Source organism: Schistocerca gregaria, chromosome 6, assembly GCF_023897955.1.
Source record: "Schistocerca gregaria isolate iqSchGreg1 chromosome 6, iqSchGreg1.2, whole genome shotgun sequence".
NCBI classification, from domain to species: Eukaryota; Metazoa; Arthropoda; class Insecta; order Orthoptera; family Acrididae; genus Schistocerca; species Schistocerca gregaria.
In genome coordinates this window covers 388,489,798-388,508,291 of record NC_064925.1, presented here as the reverse complement: position 1 = coordinate 388,508,291, position 18,494 = coordinate 388,489,798, and the positions used below count along the sequence as shown (strand labels likewise).

The 18,494-nt window shown below is 40.4% G+C and overlaps 2 protein-coding genes across 6 annotated transcripts in view; one reads left to right on the top strand and one right to left on the bottom strand.

Annotated features, from left to right (window-relative positions):
- LOC126278072 (phosphatidylinositol-3-phosphatase SAC1) overlaps positions 1 to 7,773 on the bottom strand; it is a 73,314-nt gene extending 65,541 nt beyond the window's left edge. The window contains exons 1-2 of the mRNA XM_049977903.1: positions 7,652 to 7,773; positions 7,469 to 7,560 (exon numbers count right to left, since the gene is read on the bottom strand). Of these exons, the coding sequence (XP_049833860.1) occupies positions 7,469 to 7,560; positions 7,652 to 7,689 (130 nt within the window). The 5' untranslated portion in view covers positions 7,690 to 7,773. The remainder of the gene's footprint in view (positions 1 to 7,468; positions 7,561 to 7,651) is intronic.
- Positions 7,774 to 7,840: 67 nt separating this feature from the next.
- The window catches only part of LOC126278075 (HMG box-containing protein 1-like), a 77,117-nt gene continuing 66,463 nt past the window's right edge, over positions 7,841 to 18,494 (top strand). Inside the window, exons 1-2 of one of the 5 annotated variants that reach the window (XM_049977908.1) lie at positions 7,841 to 7,989; positions 8,148 to 8,383. In XM_049977908.1, coding sequence (XP_049833865.1) covers positions 8,148 to 8,383 — 236 coding nt within the window. In that variant the 5' untranslated portion in view covers positions 7,841 to 7,989. Of the gene's footprint in view, positions 8,017 to 8,108; positions 8,384 to 18,494 lie in introns of all 5 variants that reach the window. The other 4 variants (XM_049977905.1, XM_049977910.1, XM_049977906.1 and 1 more) reach the window with 4 other exon arrangements.

Below are 18,494 nucleotides of genomic sequence, written 5' to 3'. Positions count from 1 at the left end.
TAAAGTTGCACATCTCATGAAGGGTGTTGCTGAGGAAATGTATCAAGCCCTACTCCTGAAGGAGGTTTCGAGAGCAGACGACTTCATAAAATGGTGCCAGTATATTGAGACAATAAATCAAAAAAGAATTACATGCAAGAAGTTTGAACGGCTTCCAAACATTGTTTCGATGTCTGTGATGGAGGAAGTAACTGATTTCACAAGTGTTCTTCGTCAGATGGTGAGAGAGGAAGTTCAGAAGGAACTTTGATTGAACAGCGAGCAAAAAACCGAGATCCTTCAAGAGGTCATAAGGGAGGAAATGAAACAGACATTGAACCCAATCTCTTGTCCTTAATTTCCCTTTAAAATGGTGAAAAAGTCGAGACCCAAGGCAGAGTTACGTTCCTACAATACAGCGAGAGGAACCTGTTTGGGCACCAAGGAAGACTGACGTCTGTAGCAACCTGGAAAACTAAAGGGTGCAACCTTCCTTGGAGATGATGCCGCTGAAGAGAAAAAATCCTCCGCTGTCAATCATTACAAAAATGATAGGAAACTACGTCGATATCCTCATGGATGGCCAACCAGCCCAAGCTCTTGTGGACTCTGGAGCATCATATTCAGTCATTTCGGAGAAGTACCGTTGCCAGTTGCAGAAAACCATATTTGTCGACAGCAAAACATCTCTGCTGAAGGTGGCTGACAGGTAATATGTAAAACCTACAGGAATATGTACCATCGCGTGGGTAGAAGTGGCCATACACAGCCATTGCAATTCATTGTCTTAACAAGAGTGTAGTCGTGACGTCATTCTTGGATGGGACTTTTTGAAAGCTTCTCAGGGAATTGTAGATTGTGGTCACTCGAAGATTATGCTAGATGAGATGAGATACTGTGGACAGGGCATCAACCCGTGGATCTTGTAGTGGAATGTAAGAGAAGCATACCACTGAAGAATAACTTTGTCATCCCACTCTCTTTCGTCTCATTTAAGAACAGATTCGGTGAATTGTGGACAGTTAACTGTCATCAGGAACCACAGATCCTTCCAAGACGCATGTGCGTAGCAAATGCTGAGCCGCTAATTGAAAAACAGCTGACCGTCATAGAAACCTCCAATGCCGAGGCTGTGGACAAAATTAGCACTACCACTACGAAACAAGATCTTCTAGCTCGACTATCACCAGATCTCATTAAGGAACAACAGAAGAAGCTATTTGCCATTCTTCAAGAGTTCTCTGAATGCTTCAATCCACAGGTGAAGAGCAAATTAGACAAATGGACAGTGAAGCACTCGATTAGCACTGGAGACCATCAGCCAATAAGCCAGAAAGCATTCTGTGTGTCAGCAATGGAATGTCGAATAATTCGCGACAAAGTAGAGAAAATGATGAAGGATGACATCATCCAGTCCTCGCAGAGTTCATAGTCATCACAAATGGTCCTCTTCAGGAAGAAAGATGGCAGTTTGCACTTTTGTGTTGATGACAGGAAGCTTAATAAGATAACTAAAAAGGACGTTTACCCTCTTCCACGAATTGACGATATACTAGATTGTCTGAAGGGGGCTAAGTTTTTCTCAACCATGGACATGTACTCGAAATACTGGCAAATTGAAGTAGAGGAGGCTGATCATGAGAAAACTGCATTCATCACCCCTGAGGGCGTGTATGAGTTTAAGGTAATGCTGTCTGCTTTGTGGAATGCACCAGCAACTTTTGAACAGATGATGGATAATCTTCTAAGTCACCTAAAGTGGACAATGTGTCTTTGTTATTTAGAGGACATTATAGTGTTCTCAGAGACATCTGATGAACATATAAAAATACTGAGGGCCATTCTTAAGTGTCTCCAACAAGGCAGACTGAAACTTAATCCAAGGAAGTGTCTCTTTGGCGCAAAAGAAATCAACATACTTGGACACCTTGTGTCAAACAAAGGTGTGTGGCCAAACATAGGAAAGGTGAGATCTATAACGGAATTTCTTATTCCTAAAAGTATTAGAGATGTGAGAAGCTTCCTCGGTTTATGTTGTTATTACCGTCATTTTATCAAAGACTTTTGTACCAAAGCCAGGCCACTCTAAGAGTTGTTAAAAGCTGATGTACATTTATCTGGAGTGGTGCTCAACAAGATTCTTTCTATGTGCTGTGAAAAGCTCTGATGACTGACCCTGTACTTGGTCTGTATGATAGGAGAGCACCTACAGAACTACACACAGATGCCAGCGGGCATGGGATTGGTGCTGTTCTGGTGCAAATTTTGGGTGGAAAAGAGAAGGTTATAGCCTATGCTCCTAGGACACTTACAAAAGCCAAGAGAAACTACTCAACTACAGAAAGAGAATGTCTTGCTGTGATCTAGGCCATGTGCAAATTTTGACAGTAACTCTATGAAAGGCCAATCACAGTTGTTACAAACCATCATTCACTTTGTTGGTTGACAGGTCTTAAGGATCCAACAGGACGACGTGCCAGGTGGGCACTATGTCTTTATGAGTATGACATTAACATAGTGTACAAAAGTGGAAAAAAACACAAAGATGCCGAGTGTGTCTCAAGAAATCCTCTGGAAGACCATCAAGACTTTGATGAAGATAGTGATTTTCTCGCTGCACTCCAGGATCTCTCTACTGAGCAGGAGGAGGATGCCAAGATATCTCAAATTATGCTTGCCTTAAATCGGTCAGAGGATGTGAAAGGACAATTTAAGATAGTTAATGTATTACTTTGCAAGAAAAACTTTGATCTGTTTGGAGAGATGGCTACAAGTGATTCCTTAACACATGCGCCTACATGTTCTACAGAAATTCCACGCCACACCAGAGGCCGGGCATTTAGGATTTATTAAGACATATGACAGAATCCACAAGAGATTTTTCTGGCCAGGTTTACTTAGGTGTGTCCGTCACTGTGTCACACTGTCGAGAATGCCAGAGGAGACAGGCAGTTCCTCAGAAACCACCTGGCTGACACACACACATTCCACTAGCCGAAACGCCTTTCCAGCGTGTTGGGATTGACCTCCTCGGACAATTTCCAACGTCTGCTAGTGGCAATAGATGGATTATTGTTTGCACTCATTATCCGGCATGCTATGCCATTACAAAAGCTGTGAAAACAGCCAAAGCATGCGAGGTAGCCAAATTCATCGTTGCATTAAAACACGGTGAACCAAGGTCATTAATTTTGGCTTGAGGGAAAGTTTTTTAATCACATCTTGTCACAGAGATAAACCATTGGTGCAACATTACTCATCACACGACGACTGCCTACCATCCGCAAACTAACGGGCTGACTGAACACCTTAAGAAGACCTTGGCTGACATGCTATCAATGTTCGTCAGTGTTGAGCAGAGCAACTGGGATGAGGTGCTACCTTTCATGACGTTTGTCTATGACACTGTCAAACAGGACACCGCAGGATTTTCGCCATTTTTCCTGATGCATGGGCATGAGCAGACTACGATGATGGACAATGTGTTTCTGTTACATGGTGATGACGTGGATGACGACTACATCAGCCAGGTGTTAACCAGAGCTGAGGAAGCTTGGCAGTTAGCTCAGTTAGCTGGATCTTCACTCCTGTTCAGAAGGTTGGTCTCTCTGAAAAGCTCCTCCGGTGCTACTTTGGACCTTATAAGGTTGTAAGACAGTTGTCTGATGTTACTTATGAAGTTGAAGATTTTGACCCCGACACAAGACAATGTAAGATCAGAGATACGGTCCACGTCCTTCAAATGAAGCCCTATAAGGATCCTGCAACCCAGGATAAATTTGAAGCAGCAGCGACAGGCAACAAGTGGAAAGGTGACTAAGAGCGTAGCGGCCAAAGAAGTCCTAAGAAGATCACTGCCAGGGCGAGCATTGGTCATCGGGAGTCGGAGTATGCAGGACCAATGACGCATTCTCGGACTAGGGCAACGTAACACCGAGATGCTCTTCTCTTAAGGAGGGAGCAATGTCACAGAAGAAGCTGAGTAGCACCATGGTGTAGTAATTATGATACTAAACTGTTGCATGAAGGGTTGTGAGTTCAAAACTCACCTGGACTGTACAATTTTAATTTCTATATTCCGTTCGAGTACATTCTAGAAGTATACACAAATGTCAAGTATCATTGTACTGGAATTTTCTGTAGCTTTATATATACTGTATGTGTTCTGGCAGGTGACAGATCAGACCGCGCTCTTGTATGTGCACATGCTGAATAAACCTTCGTTACGTGAAGTTAGTGTTCGTCATTCACCTAACTGCATCTTCTTCTACATGGCAATATTAACCAGAAATAGAAGACACTTCTGGCAAAAATGGGGATCAGCATCAAACTACCATAAGGTACAGTTCCATCTCAAAGTGGGGTTGCTGAGAGGGCTAACAGGACCATTGTCGAAAAAGCAAGGAGCATAACTGATGCTGGATTATCAAAAGATTTTTGGGCAGATGTGGTATCTACGGCTGATATATTCGAACAATAGACCACCTACAAAAGCAGTAATGAATAAAATCCCCTGTGAGATACAGGTAGGAAGGAAACCTGACCGAAGCAACATAAGGGTTTTTGGGTGTGATGCAATGGTGCACATTCGAAAACACCTAAGAGAAAAATGGGCCCCGAAAGCTAAAATGTATATTTTTGTAGGCTATTGTGAGAATTCAAAGGGCTACCAATTAAGGGGTACATTGAATAAAAGGACTGTTACAAGCAAAAATGTAGTACTCTTTGAAAATGGAAAGGACTCTGAAGAGGGTAAGATTACTAAGTTAACTGCGTCTGGTTCCAAGAATGAAAATTTATGTGAAGAAAGAGAAAGTGAAGAACAGGAAGAGGACAGTCAAAGGCAAATGGAGACTATTTATGATGACAATGAGTCTGAGGACAAACAATATTAAGAGAACAATGTAAGGCGTTCTTCTTGTGGACCAAAAATGAAAGAATATCTGGATTTTCAAATGTATGCAGCCCAGTCTTTTAATGATGAATCAGCAAGAGCTGAAGAAGCAATGAGCAGACCAAACTCTCAAGAATGGAAGGAAGTGATGAAGAGAGAATTGGAATCTTTATCTCAGAACAAAACCTTTGAATGGGTAAATATGCCAGCAGATAAGAAGCCATTACAGGAAAGAGTGGTAGTCACTATGAAGAGCTCCGAAAATCCATCACCAAGGTATAAACCACGACTTATAATAAAAGGATATTCACAAAAATAGGGGATGGGTTACAAAGAAACTTTTTCACCCGTAGTCAAGTATGCATCATTGAGATATCTTTTAGCCTTGGCATCAGAATGAAATTTAGCAATTCATCACATGGATGCAAAAACAGCGTATTTAAATGGGAAATTGTAGGAGGAGATATATGTCATTCCACCAAGAGAGGCTATGAAAACCAGATTGGAAAGGGAAAAGATTTGGCGTTGGCAAAAAAGTATTTATGGACTTAAACAGAGTGGACATTGCTGCAATTGATGTCTACATAAAACTCTAATATATAAAATAGAAAGAAACTTCCACATGGGAAAAATATATTAAAAACAAAGATTCCAAGACTTACCAAGCGGGAAAGCGCCGGCAGACAGGCACATGAACAAAACACACAAAAACACACACAGAATTACTAGCTTTCGCAACCGATGGTTGCTTCTCCCGGGATTGGAATCACTCCTTACCCTCTCGCTTAAAACCCACATCCTTTTGTCTTTCCCTCTCCTTCCTGAAGAAGCAACCATCGGTTGCAAAAGCTAGTAATTCTGTGTGTGTGTGTGTTTGTGTGTTTTGTTCATGTGCCTGTCTGCCGGCACTTTCCCGCTTGGTAAGTCTTGGAATCTTTGTTATCTAAGGCAGATCCCAGTATATACTATAAAAGTGAAAGAGAAGGAATAATAATAATAATAATAATAATAATAATAATGGCAATACAGGTGGATGACTTCTTTATCCTGGCTGAAAATGAAAGTCAAGTGAGAATTTTTAAGAAACAGCTGAAAACCAAGTTTAAGGCACATGATTTGGGAGAAGTTAAACATTATTTAGGTATGCAGATTACTAAGGATGAAGAGAGACAAGAATTGAGTATAAATCAATCATTATATACATAAAAAAAATCTTAAAATAATTTGGCATGATTGGCTGTATACCCGTAACTAATCCAATGGAAGTAGGAGTGAAGTTATTTATAAATGAGACAGATGTGGAATGTGATAAGAATGTTTCATATTTAGAAGCATTAGGGAGTCTGTTATATTTGTCTCGGACATCACGACCCGACATTGCTTTTGTTGCTATGGCAGTGAGCAGGTATTGCAGAGATCCAAAGGAAAAGCACTGGAAAGCTGTGAAAAGGATATTATAATACTTAAGAGGAACTTCATACTACAAATTAAGGTACGATAGGGAAGGTAATGCAAAACTAGAAGGCTACAGTGATGCAGATTGTGGGAGTGAATTGGGAGATAGGCATTCCACTGCTGGCTGCTGCTTTAAATTAATGAGAGGCCTCATTTCATGGCCCTGTCAAAAGCAAAAAACTGTTGCATTGAGTACTGCAAAGGCTGAGTATATGGCACTGTCTTACACCACACAGGAAGCATTGTGGCTAAGAACATTAATATGTGAAATAGAAACCAATTTAATAGTGGAATATAATGGACCTATCTGGTGCTAGTGTGTGCTCTGAGTTTTACATATGTAATGAAATGTTCCTTGGTTGTTGTGTCCAATGTATTTTACCTGGGAGTGCAAAAAAAAAGTTACTGGCACTAAGTGTGTTTTACTCATTATTACTTATTCCCCCGTGTCGACTCTAACAAATACATTTGATTCACTGTATGATGCATCACCTGCCCTCATCAAACAAAACATTGTTCTTTATATCTAATGATGTAGTTCTGGCAGTATTAAACCACAACATGGTGGTTTGCTGATGAGAACTCAGATAAAACATCAGAATCATGACAGCAGACAGCCAACAAAGCTAGGCTAAGGCACTTTCTGCAAATATTTATTTATCCAACCACATATTATAACTAAAGTAGGAGGAATGCAAAGGCACACCACCTTCATCAGGTTCATGACTTGTAAAGCACTATGGTCTCCCAGCCAACCATCAGGTTGTTGATAGCTTTACCTGTGTTATATTAAGCAATCACATTCTGACTGTACAGCAAAATCATTAACTTAGACCGACACTGGAACAATACTGTCAGTATCGACACAAAACCAGGAATTGCAGCTAGTGGGTAATGCTTGGAAAAGAGAAATGAAAGCTTTATCAGAGGATCTGCGACTGCTTGACAGTACGTACGTTTTCGTGCAATTTACGGACAACAGCAGTATTTCTGCTATTTTAACTTGAGTTGTACTAAGCGTTACCCCTAAGCAGACTCAAAGACATGTAGAATTACTCAGTCTTTGCAAGTAACTGCAAAACACGTTTAGAGCAGAGATGGTCACCAGCGGCCATCGTTTTCCGAAGACGATTGTCTCACCTTGCAGAAGCATATCTTGGCTGACCCTGTCGATGACAAGCAGTTCATTGCTGTTAGTTGCTTCGATGTAAAACTTTTCTGGTGTTATATATCTGTGAAAAAAAAAATGTGTGGTTTTCACTGAAAGGATAAAAAAACGGGTACAGAAACGCTGAATATAAAACTTGTCGCTAAAAAACATACAAGATATATTCATCATGAATATCCATTGTCGTAGTCATTCTGTATGATACATAACCTAATTGCTTCAATCTTGCTCCAACTTCTCTGCAAAGTCCACTGTTGTATGAAAATATCACCGCACTTTCCAAAGCTAATTGTCACAGATATTCCACCAGCTCACTCAAGATGACAGGAGAAAGATTTTGCAGAAAAGTGATCGCTGTAAGCAAAGGGGTTCTCAGTGTTTTGTTAGTAACGTAAACAAAATAAAAACAGATTCATGGAAACGAAGCCACCAAAAATGTTGTGAAGACAACGCTTACGATAAGTCGAGCACCAATGGGCTAGAAAAAATAAGGGTAAACTTTAAATACATGTACAAAACGGTAAATACGTCGTAACAAAAGCTTCCTTTTGTTTGTGTCAGTGACTAAATTTAAGTTGCAGTTTACGTGACTCATAATGTATTCTCCTATAGCAGGCAGCAGTGTTGCTGATTTTCTGTAATTCCATTTAGATGATGAGTGACAACTGCACTTGCGGGAATAGCGGGGAGGTAGGAAAATGCGTCCGCTGTACCTCCCCTGTGCAGCCTACAGATCTGAGTCTGAAATGTCCGTCCAAGAAACTGCGGCCCATACCACCGCCCCTCGATCTGGCTGGTCATCCACCCAATGCGCTGAAGGAGTTTGCAATAATTGCAACGAGCCCAAAAAGCCCACTGATGCAGAAGAGTTTACCATTTCGTAAAAGGTACTTTTTGTCAATTTACGCTAAATTTTTCAAATTAACTCTATTTTAAGTAACGAAATGTACATATTGTCAACAACAGACGTTGCTCAGTAAATAAATAGCATGATTATCTTTAGAGAAATGTTTTAAAAACTTCGCCATCAACAAATGCAGGACAGTATTCATTACCCACTTTAAAGTAATGTTCGTCTTCAGTAATAGGGCAATGTCAACTGCTATTACAAATTTTCAGTATGACTTGAAAAATGAAATCATATAACGTAAGAGAACCTGTAAATTTGATGTCTTGTTTAGGAAAACTTGCTCTATGGTGATTAGTACAAGCACAAATAGTTCTTGCAGCATTCACAGTATTCTCATTATTTAATGCATAGGTAGAGTTTACATTACATGTTTCACTTGTTACAGTCATACACCTGTCTAAAAGTTTCATAAAATTTACTTTCGGCAGACCAGTTTTGTACTTCTTGTAATTATGTATCTATGCAGTATTTGCATTGTCTTGGGGGGGGGGGGGGGGGGGCAGTGGTTATATGCCAAAATGACTTTGTTCATGGAATGTTAAACCATAACCTTCGTTCTTTTGCAAAGGCATCATAGAACTTCCAACTGGAATAATACCCTGTGTCAGTGGGTGCTAACAAGGTGCACCAGCTGTGGTAGGTTCTAAAGTTGTGAGTCATCACCATCAATAAAATTTTATTTCCTCATTGTAGCTATTTCTGACTTTCTATACAAAAACTTTACTGTAGGCTAGACCAGTCATCTATTTCTTTGTCTGGTGTGCAAAGTTCAGTTTAAAGTCATCCAAAGTGCACCTGATATGACTTGCCCATTATCTGCATAAAGCAGCAGCAGTTCCATATGTTTGGCTATGAAGAATTCTTGCTGCACTCGCTGTGTAGGTCTGACCTTGCACTGTACACCAACATCTCGCAAGCTTTCCTGCCAACAATTACCCACAGATCTTATTCATAAAGAAACTTTGCAGTCAGTATCTTCCTCTCACCCATTGAGTAATCCAATTTTCACTTCCCCCCGCAGATCCCTCCCCTGCCCTTCCTCCTTTTGACTCAGTGTCATCCAGAGCATGAATGCCTCAACTCTTTACCCTCTCAAGGCTATGACTTTCTCAAATCGAGCCTTAAAATGAGACCTTTTTTCCCTGATCTCCTCCCCAAACCAGTTACTATTGCCCTCCGGAACACCCTAGTTAAACCTTTTGACATTCCTAACCCATTAGCCCTGCCCAAGGTTCCTACCCACACAATTGTCCCCACAGTAAAACTGGTATCATGCAGTAAATTCTACACTATGAAAGGCTGAACAACTTGTGAAACAGTACATGTTGTTTATAAACAACTTTTTCACACTGCATGGCCGTTTTTTTTTACATATGACCAGTACAAAACTGACTGAGCACAGGAATAGGCACAGAAGTATTGTCCGCCTCAGGGATATCCATTGCTAGTTGCTGAATGTGCTTTACAAAATGACTCATACGAGAGCCTCTCTGTCTGATCTCCTCCAAACCTTCGTAACATCTGCTCAAAACTTATGACATTCCAAAACCATTAACCCTACCCAAAGGCTGTTTAGACTGTCACGTGATACTAGTTACCCTGAACTCCAGAGATATGAACTTGCCACCTCCTCACATATTCGTGTTCTGACACCCTCCTGGACTTAATCTCTGTTAAGCTGACACAGTGCTTACCAGTGTACAATCTCTGACTAATCTCCCCGTTTGTTTGTCTATACTCATCATCTCAATGTGTGTGTTTGTCATCCTGGCTTTCAAGTGACCTACCTTTCCTTTTAAAATTATAAGCTTACCATTTGTGTGTGATACTCTTACTGAGAGAACTATCCACATACAACTCTCAAACCACCCTCACAGCCTTACTTCTTCCAGGGCCTCTATCCTATTTTTCAGGCTTACAAATCATGTCCTGTGTATGTAGCCAGAGTATTAATGTGCACTGCAGAGTGAAAGATTCATTCTATAAACTATTTTGTAGAGTGTGATTTTGCTACAGTAAACAAGTTTATAAGTATATATGTTGCAGTAGCTATGCAGAGATGGAAAAACCAACAAATTACCACCACTACTACTACTACTACTACTACTACTACTACTACTACTATAACTATACTACTTTCTTCTGTGAGTGAAACGAAAAATTGTTACATCATTGTCTACACTAATCAGCTGTTCCACCATCATACTTCCCTGACCACTCGAAGTAGAAGAAGTGAGAATGTGGATGGCTCCTCGTAAAGTTTCAGCGTTACTATTTGTGTCCATCTTGTTATATTACAAGAAACAGAAAATGACCCCTAGAGAGCAGTCTTATCACCTACATACCGTGTACTGAACACACCTTTAAAATATCACCCGACAAAACCTGGATATGGATGTAGATATAGACACTTGACATTTGCAAGAAAACACCCAGTAAAAACTATGGTAATGATTGACATATTTGTGGTTGAGGAGGTGTAATGTTGTATACTCTGTTGTTATATATAATTGGAATAATGACGCACGTGACAAAATTAACTGTCCATATCTATAAATATTGAAAACAAAATTTGTTAAGACTAGACTTAAGCTGAGTAAAGCGATAATTCCTGTCCTGATATACTTGTATAATTTGAAGAACAGATGAAGCAGCATTCTGATAACACAAATTGTAATCCTGAGATCAGTTAAGACCTTCTGCTGACGACAAGATCACATTGAAAATGAGGCCATGGCTGCCATATGGGGGATGCAGGTTCGATTTCAGAAGGATTTTTTTTCCTCGGTGGGAGGACTGAAATGGGGTGCACTCGGCCTTGTGATGCCAGCTAAGGAACTACTTGAGTAAGAAGTAACACCTCCAACCTCAAAACAGATGACAATGGCTGGGAGAGCATTGTGCTGTCCCGTCCCTCATACTCCTTCATACAGCATCCAATGATGACATGGCAATGGGTCATTCCTGATTGGCTCATCAGGGCCAGAACACAGAACTCTTTTTTCTTTTTCTTTTTTTTGTCTTTTTTTTTTAACAGCCAATAATTAATTGTTAATAAATACAAACAGAAACAGTCCAGTTGTTACAAATGCATAGAGAGCTGCAGAATACCAAACTCCATCGTGCAGTATAATTCAAGTAGCAGAAGAGATGTAAATTGGCCTAGAAATCCATGGGCAACAGACCAGGCAGTCTTCCCCAGTAAGTGCATCACAGTGGTTGGTGTGAGGGGGAGTGTCAAAAGGAGATGATCTAATGTCATGGCTGGGCTTGAGAAAGTCATAGCCGTGTTATAGTCCTATGTTTCTTCAACATCTATATTGCTAATCTGCAAATCAAAACTTTCATGGCTGGCAACAAACAACCTTCTCAATAATTCTCCATTATTCACACTCAAATGGGACCTGGAAAAAATGAACACACAAGTCTTTCCATGTGACCTTTGATTTTCCTTATTGTATTAAGATGATCATTTCCCCTTACTTAGGTTGGCATCAAAAAAATATTTTTGCATTCAGAGGAGAAAGTCGGTGACTGAAATTTTGTGAGAAGATCCCGCTGCAATGAGAAATGCCTTTGTTTTAATGATGTGCACCGTAGGTCCTGTATGATGCTCACAAGACTCTCTTCTCTATTTCTCAATAATAAAAAACTTGATGCGCTTCTTTGGATTTTCTCAATGTACTCCATGATGTGTACTGGTTGTCTGGGGAGAGTAGCTCGTACATGTCATATTAGATTTAGGTGCTCTGAGATGTATGGAGGAACTGTGACAGTGCAAACAAATTAGTGACAAATAATTATACACTTTATTACTCTGCAATACTTAACTTAAATTGTGCAGCAGTAACTTGGATGTGCTTGCGGACAAATACAACTAAGTGGAATACAATGTCAACAAGACTATTTCCATTCGGGGCGGTACATTGTCATTCACTGTAGTAAACACTTGATTCTATGCGATGGCTACAGCTGACTCCACTTGTAGAATAAGACTCGCAGACTGATCTCCACTACAAACTGTAACTACGAACAGCAATCCTGGTACTCTGTACTAGAACTGTCATACACACAAGTGCTAAATGTGGAGTGTCCATTGCTGCCTGTGACTTCCGCTTATCACATCACGCCAAGTCCATCTGATTGGCGGTAGCACGAAGATTGCTGGTTGGACCGCACTTGTGGTTGATGGCAAACTTCAAAGCACCACCTACGGTATCAATCCAAAACTTGTCTCATTGTGCCAGCTCTGGTTGTGATCACTGGCAAGGACACAACACTCCTTTAACCCTATCTGGTAAGGAACCCACTCTGCAGAGCTGTACCTCGGGGAAAGCCAGAAATAATTTCTGTTTTACTCAATGTCTTTCCATCAGTTTCTATGAGCTGTGACCCCTCTGACAGGAAATCATGAATCCAGTCACATAACTGAGATGATATTCCATAATCAAGCAATTTGATTACTAGCCACTTGTGAGATAGTGTAAAGAGCCTTATGGAAATCTAGAAATATGGAATCAGTTTGAAATCTTTTGTCAATAGCACTCAACACTTCATGTGAGTAAAGAGCTGTGTCGCATAAGAATGATGTTTTCTAAATCTCTGTTGACTACGTGTCAATGGACTGTTCTCTTCAAGATAATTTATAATGCCCGAACACAATATATGTTCCACCTCCTGCTGCATATTGGCATTAATGATATGGTCCTGTAATTTAGTGGGTTACTACTATTGCCTTTCTTGAATATTGATGTGACCTGTGCAAGTTTCCAGTCTTTTCATATGTATCTTTCATCGAGTAAGCGGATGCATGTTATGGAGCATTGCATCAGCATAATCTGAAAGGAATGTAATTGATATACAGACTGACATTCCAGGTCAGGGTGGTACTGGCACTGGACTTGCGGAGGACCTCCAATACATCCTTACATCCCAACACGCTCCTGGACCTAAATTTGGGTAACATATCCCCAACCCTCTCATTTTTCGTTGTTGTTGTGGTCTTCTGTCCTGAGACTGGTTTGATGCAGCTCTCCATGCTGTAGTCATCTCTTGGTCTCCCTCTACGATTTTTACCCTCCACGATGCCCTCCAATACTAAATTGGTGATCCCTTGATGCCCCAGAACATGTCCTACCAACCAATCCCTTCTTCTGGTCAAGTTGTGCCACAAACTTCTCTTAACTTCTCTTCTCCCCAATCCTATTCAATACTTCCTCATTAGTTATGTTATCGACCTATCTAATCTTCAGCATTCTTCTGTAGCACCACATTTCAAAAGCTTCTATTCTCTTCTTGTCCAAACTGTTTATCGTCCATGTTTCACTTCCATACATGGCTACACTCCATACAAATACTTTCAGAAATGTCTTCCTGACACTTAAATCTATACTCGATGTTAACAAATTTCTCTTCTTCAGACACGCTTTCCTTGCCATTGCCAGTCTACATTTTATATCCTCTCTACTTCGACCATTATCAGTTATTTTGCTCCCAAATAGCAAAACTCCTTTACTACTTTAAGTCTCTCATTTCCTAATCTAATTCTCTCAGCATCACCCGACTTCATTTGACTACATTCCATTATCCTCGTTTTGCTTTTGTTGATGTTCATCTTATATTCTCCTTTCAAGACACTGTCCTTTCTGTTCAACTGCTCTTCCAAGTCCTTTGCTGTCTCTGACAGAATTACGATGCCATCGGCGAACCTCAAAGTTTTTATTTCTTCTCCATGGATTTTATTACCTACTCCAAATTTTTCTTTTGTTTCCTTTACTGCTTGCTCAGATTGAATAACATCGGGGAGAGACTACAACCCTGTCTCACTCACTCCCCAACCACTGCTTCCCTTTCATGTCCCTCGACCCTTATAACTGCCATCTGGTTTCTGTATGAATTGTAAGTAACCTTTTGCTCCCTGTATTTTACCCCTGCCACCTTTAGAATTTGAAAGAGAGTAATCCAGTCAACATTGTCAAAAGCTTTCTCTAAGTCTACAAATGCTAGAAACGTAGGTTTGCCCTTCCTTAATCTAGCTTCTAAGATAAGTCGTAGGGTCAGTATTGCCTCACGTATTCCAACATTTCTACGGAATCCAAACTGATCTTCCCCGAGGTCGGCTTCTACCAATTTTTTCCATTCGTCTGTAAATAATTAGCATTACTATTTTGCAGCTGTGACTTATTTAACTGATAGTTCGGTAATTTTCACATCTGTCAACACCTGCTTTCTTTGGGATTCGAATTATTATATTCTTCTTGAAGTCTGAGGGTATTTCACCTGTCTCATACATCTTGCTCACCAGATGGTAGAGTTTTGTCATGACTGGCTCTCCCAAGGCCGTCAGTAGTTCTAATGGAATGTTGTCTACTCCTGGGGCCTTGTTTTGACTCAGGTCTTTCAGTGCTCTGTCAAACTCTTCCCGCAGTATCGTAAATCCCATTTCATCTTCATCTACATCCTCTTCCATTTCTATAATATTGTCCTCAAGTACATCGCCCTTGTATAGAGCCTCTATATACTCCTTCCACCTTTCTGCTTTCCCTTCTTTGCTTAGAACTGGGTTTCCATCTGAGCTCTTGATGTTCATACAAGTGGTTCTCTTTTCTCCACAGGTCTCTTTAATTTTCCTGTAGGCAGTATCTATCTTACCCCTAGTGAGATAAGCCTCTACATCCTTACATTTGTCCTCTAGCCATCCCTGCTTAGCCATTTTGCACTTCCTTTCGATCTCATTTTTGAGACGTCTGTATTCCTTTTTGCCTGCTTCATTTACTGCATTTTTATATTTTCCCCTTTCATCAATTAAATTCAACATTTCTTCTGTTACACAAGGATTTCTACTAGCCCTGGTCTTTTTACCTACTTGATTATCTGCTGCCTTCTCTACTTCATCCCTCAAAGCTACCCATTCTTCTTCTACTGTATTTGTTTCCCCCATTCCTGTCAATTGTTCTCTTATGCTCTCCCTGAAACTCTGTACAATCTCTGGTTCTTTCAGTTTATCCAGGTCATATCATCTTAAGTTCCCTCCTTTTTGCAGTTTCTTCAGTTTTAATCTACAGTTCATAACCAGTAGATTGTGGTCATAGTCCACATCTGCCCCTGGAAATGTCTTACAATTTAAAACCTGGTTCCTAAATCTCTGTCTTACCATTATATAATCTATCTGATACCTTTTAGTATCTCCATGGTTCTTCCATGTATACAACCTTCTTTCATGATTCTTAAACCAAGTATTAGCAATGATTAAGTTGTGCTCTGTGCTCTTTCATTTCTTAGCCCCAATCCATATTCACCTACTACGTTTCCTTCTCTCCCTTTTCCTACTATTGAATCTGTCACCCATGACTATTAAATTTTCGTCTCCCTTCACTATCTGAATAATTTCTTTTATCTCATCATACATTTCTTCAATTTCTTCTCAATCTGCAGAGCTAGTTGGCATATAAACTTGTACTACTGTAGTAGGCATGGGCTTCATGTCTCTCTTGGCCACAATAATGTGTTCACTATGCTGTTTGTAGGAGCTTACCCACACTACTATTTTTTTTAATTCATTATTAAACCTACTTCTGCATTACCCCTATTTGATTTTGTAATTACAACTATGTATTCACCTGACCAAAAGTCTTGTTCCTCCTGCCACCGAACTTCACTAATTCCCACTATATCTAACTTTAACCTATCCATTTCCCTTTTTAAATTTTCTAACCTACCTGCCCGATTAATGGATCTGACATTCCATGCTCCAATCCGTAGAACGACAGTTTTCTTTCTCCTGATAATGACGTCCTCTTGAATAGTCCCCGCCCAGAGATCAGAATGGGGGAATATTTTACCCATGAGGACACCATCATCATTTAACCATACAGTAAAGCTACGTGCCCTCGGGAAAAATTACAGCTGTAGTTTCCCCTTGCTTTCAGCCGTTCACAGTACCAGCACAGCAAGGCCGTTTTGGTTAGTGTTACAGGGCCAGATCAGTCAATCATCCAGACTGTTGCTCCTGCAACTACTGAAAAGGCTGCTGCCTCTCTTCAGGAACCACACATTTGTCTGGCCTCTCAGCAGATACCCCTCCGATGTGGTTGCTCCTACGGTACAGCCATCTGTATTGCTGAGGCTCGCAAGCCTCCCCATCAACGACAAGGTCCATGGTTCATGGGGGGGGGGGGGATGATGATGATGATGATGATGATTTATTATTATTATAAGTCACTGTTATTTTCCTTTTGGCACTGAATTCCGCGACATTGGCTTGGATGTGAAATATCTTGGAAAGAGTAGATGGATTGTTAATATCCACAGGGGTTCAAGATGGCTATAAGGTCTTCTTGCTAGTTTTCTGCATAATTACACATTCCTGTTTTGTTTGCAGTAACAGAGGTCACTTGTGCAATGACCGAAAGGTGCCACAAGGTCCTTCTAGGGTACTCCTTTCATTGGAATCTTCACTTCGTGGTCTAATTCCTGTTTGTGTATCACATATGACACAAGTAACAAGTGGCTCTACCAGTGTTCTTCTCTAATACAAGGATGATCCAAAAAGTAACAGCAAACTGTTTTTTACAGATATGAGAAGATGTCATTTTTCAACATAACCACCTTCCTTTTCAGTACGCTTCTCATACCATTGCACCAACTTTTCTATTCCATTTGAATTAAAGGCTTTCAGTAGTGCCCACAACCAAGAGTGCACCAGTTCTTTAACCTCATCAACACCTTCAAATCGTCACCCTCTGAGAGCATCCTTCAGTGGTCCAAACACTGATAATCTAAAGGAACGAGATCAGAGCTGCAAAGGGGATGCAGTACAACCTAAAATCTCAATCTTTGAATGGCAGTAAGAGTTACAGTGGCGGTGTGGGGGACAGAGAACACCACCTCTAGACAGAAGTTCTTGGCTTTAGCTCATTCCCCAACATGGCACTGTGCTGGACACTGTTCACTATTTCACCCCTTTGCTAATAGTGCTCCAAAATCAGCTCTTTCGTATCTCAGAATAGGATGAAAAGGACTTTTCCAGCAGAGGGTGTAAACTGGGATTTCTTCTTATCTGGACAAGATGTATTTCACCATTCCAAAGATTTTCTTTTGCTTTCTGATTCGTAGTGGTTCACACAGGTTTCATCTCCTGTGACAATACGTGTTACAAAGTGTTGTCCTTCAGCATTATATCATGCCAGGTATGATGTGGCAGCCTGTCTTGTGTTCATCAGTGAGCATCCTAAGCAACCATCATGCACACAAAAAATGGTACTTGATAGCCTCACTAACATTGGTATGAGTGGATCTACCACTGATACTCAGTTTCCTGGCTAAAGCTTCTACAGAAATACAGCAGTTCTCATAAATAATGTCGTCAGCAAATCCCACATTCTCATCAGTAGTGGCTATGCTGGGACGACCAGAGCCTTGATCATCTGAGACTGACGTACATTCATATCTAAATGCATCTGCCCACTCTTACACTCTTCTCTCATTAATGCAGCTATCTCCATACCTGTCCAACATCCTTCAGTGGCTTTGTTGAGGTTTTACACCTTCTAACCACAAAAATTGTATTACTGCTCACTGTTCTTCTACTGTGCACAAAAGTAGGGCACTGCCATTTTGTTTAAACTGCCTTTGCTATTCAGCTTGTGACATCCTCTGTTGACATATGCTGGAACTTTCTCAAAGCACTCATCTTCACTTTCCGGAAGTTTCAAATGCCTGACATGTTAATTGCATTTAATACTGATAGTTTGCTGCTACTTTTTGAATTACCTGAGTGTATTTACAACTGCACAATGCAATGTTTATTATGCTGAGAAACATAGCACATTAATATGATTCAACAGTAGGTTGAATTAAGTGCTGCTCACCACATAGAGGAAACAATGAGTCGCAAACAGGCACAATGAAAAAGACTGCTAAAATATTAATCTTTCAGATGAACTCCTTCTTGGAAAATATAAAACACACATCCACTCACATAAGTGCAAATCACACACAAATGGCCTGTATCTCCAAGCCCTAGCCAAGTGCGTGTGAGTTTTCCTTCTGTGAATGTGTGTGTATTTTATATTACAAAAGAGATACTT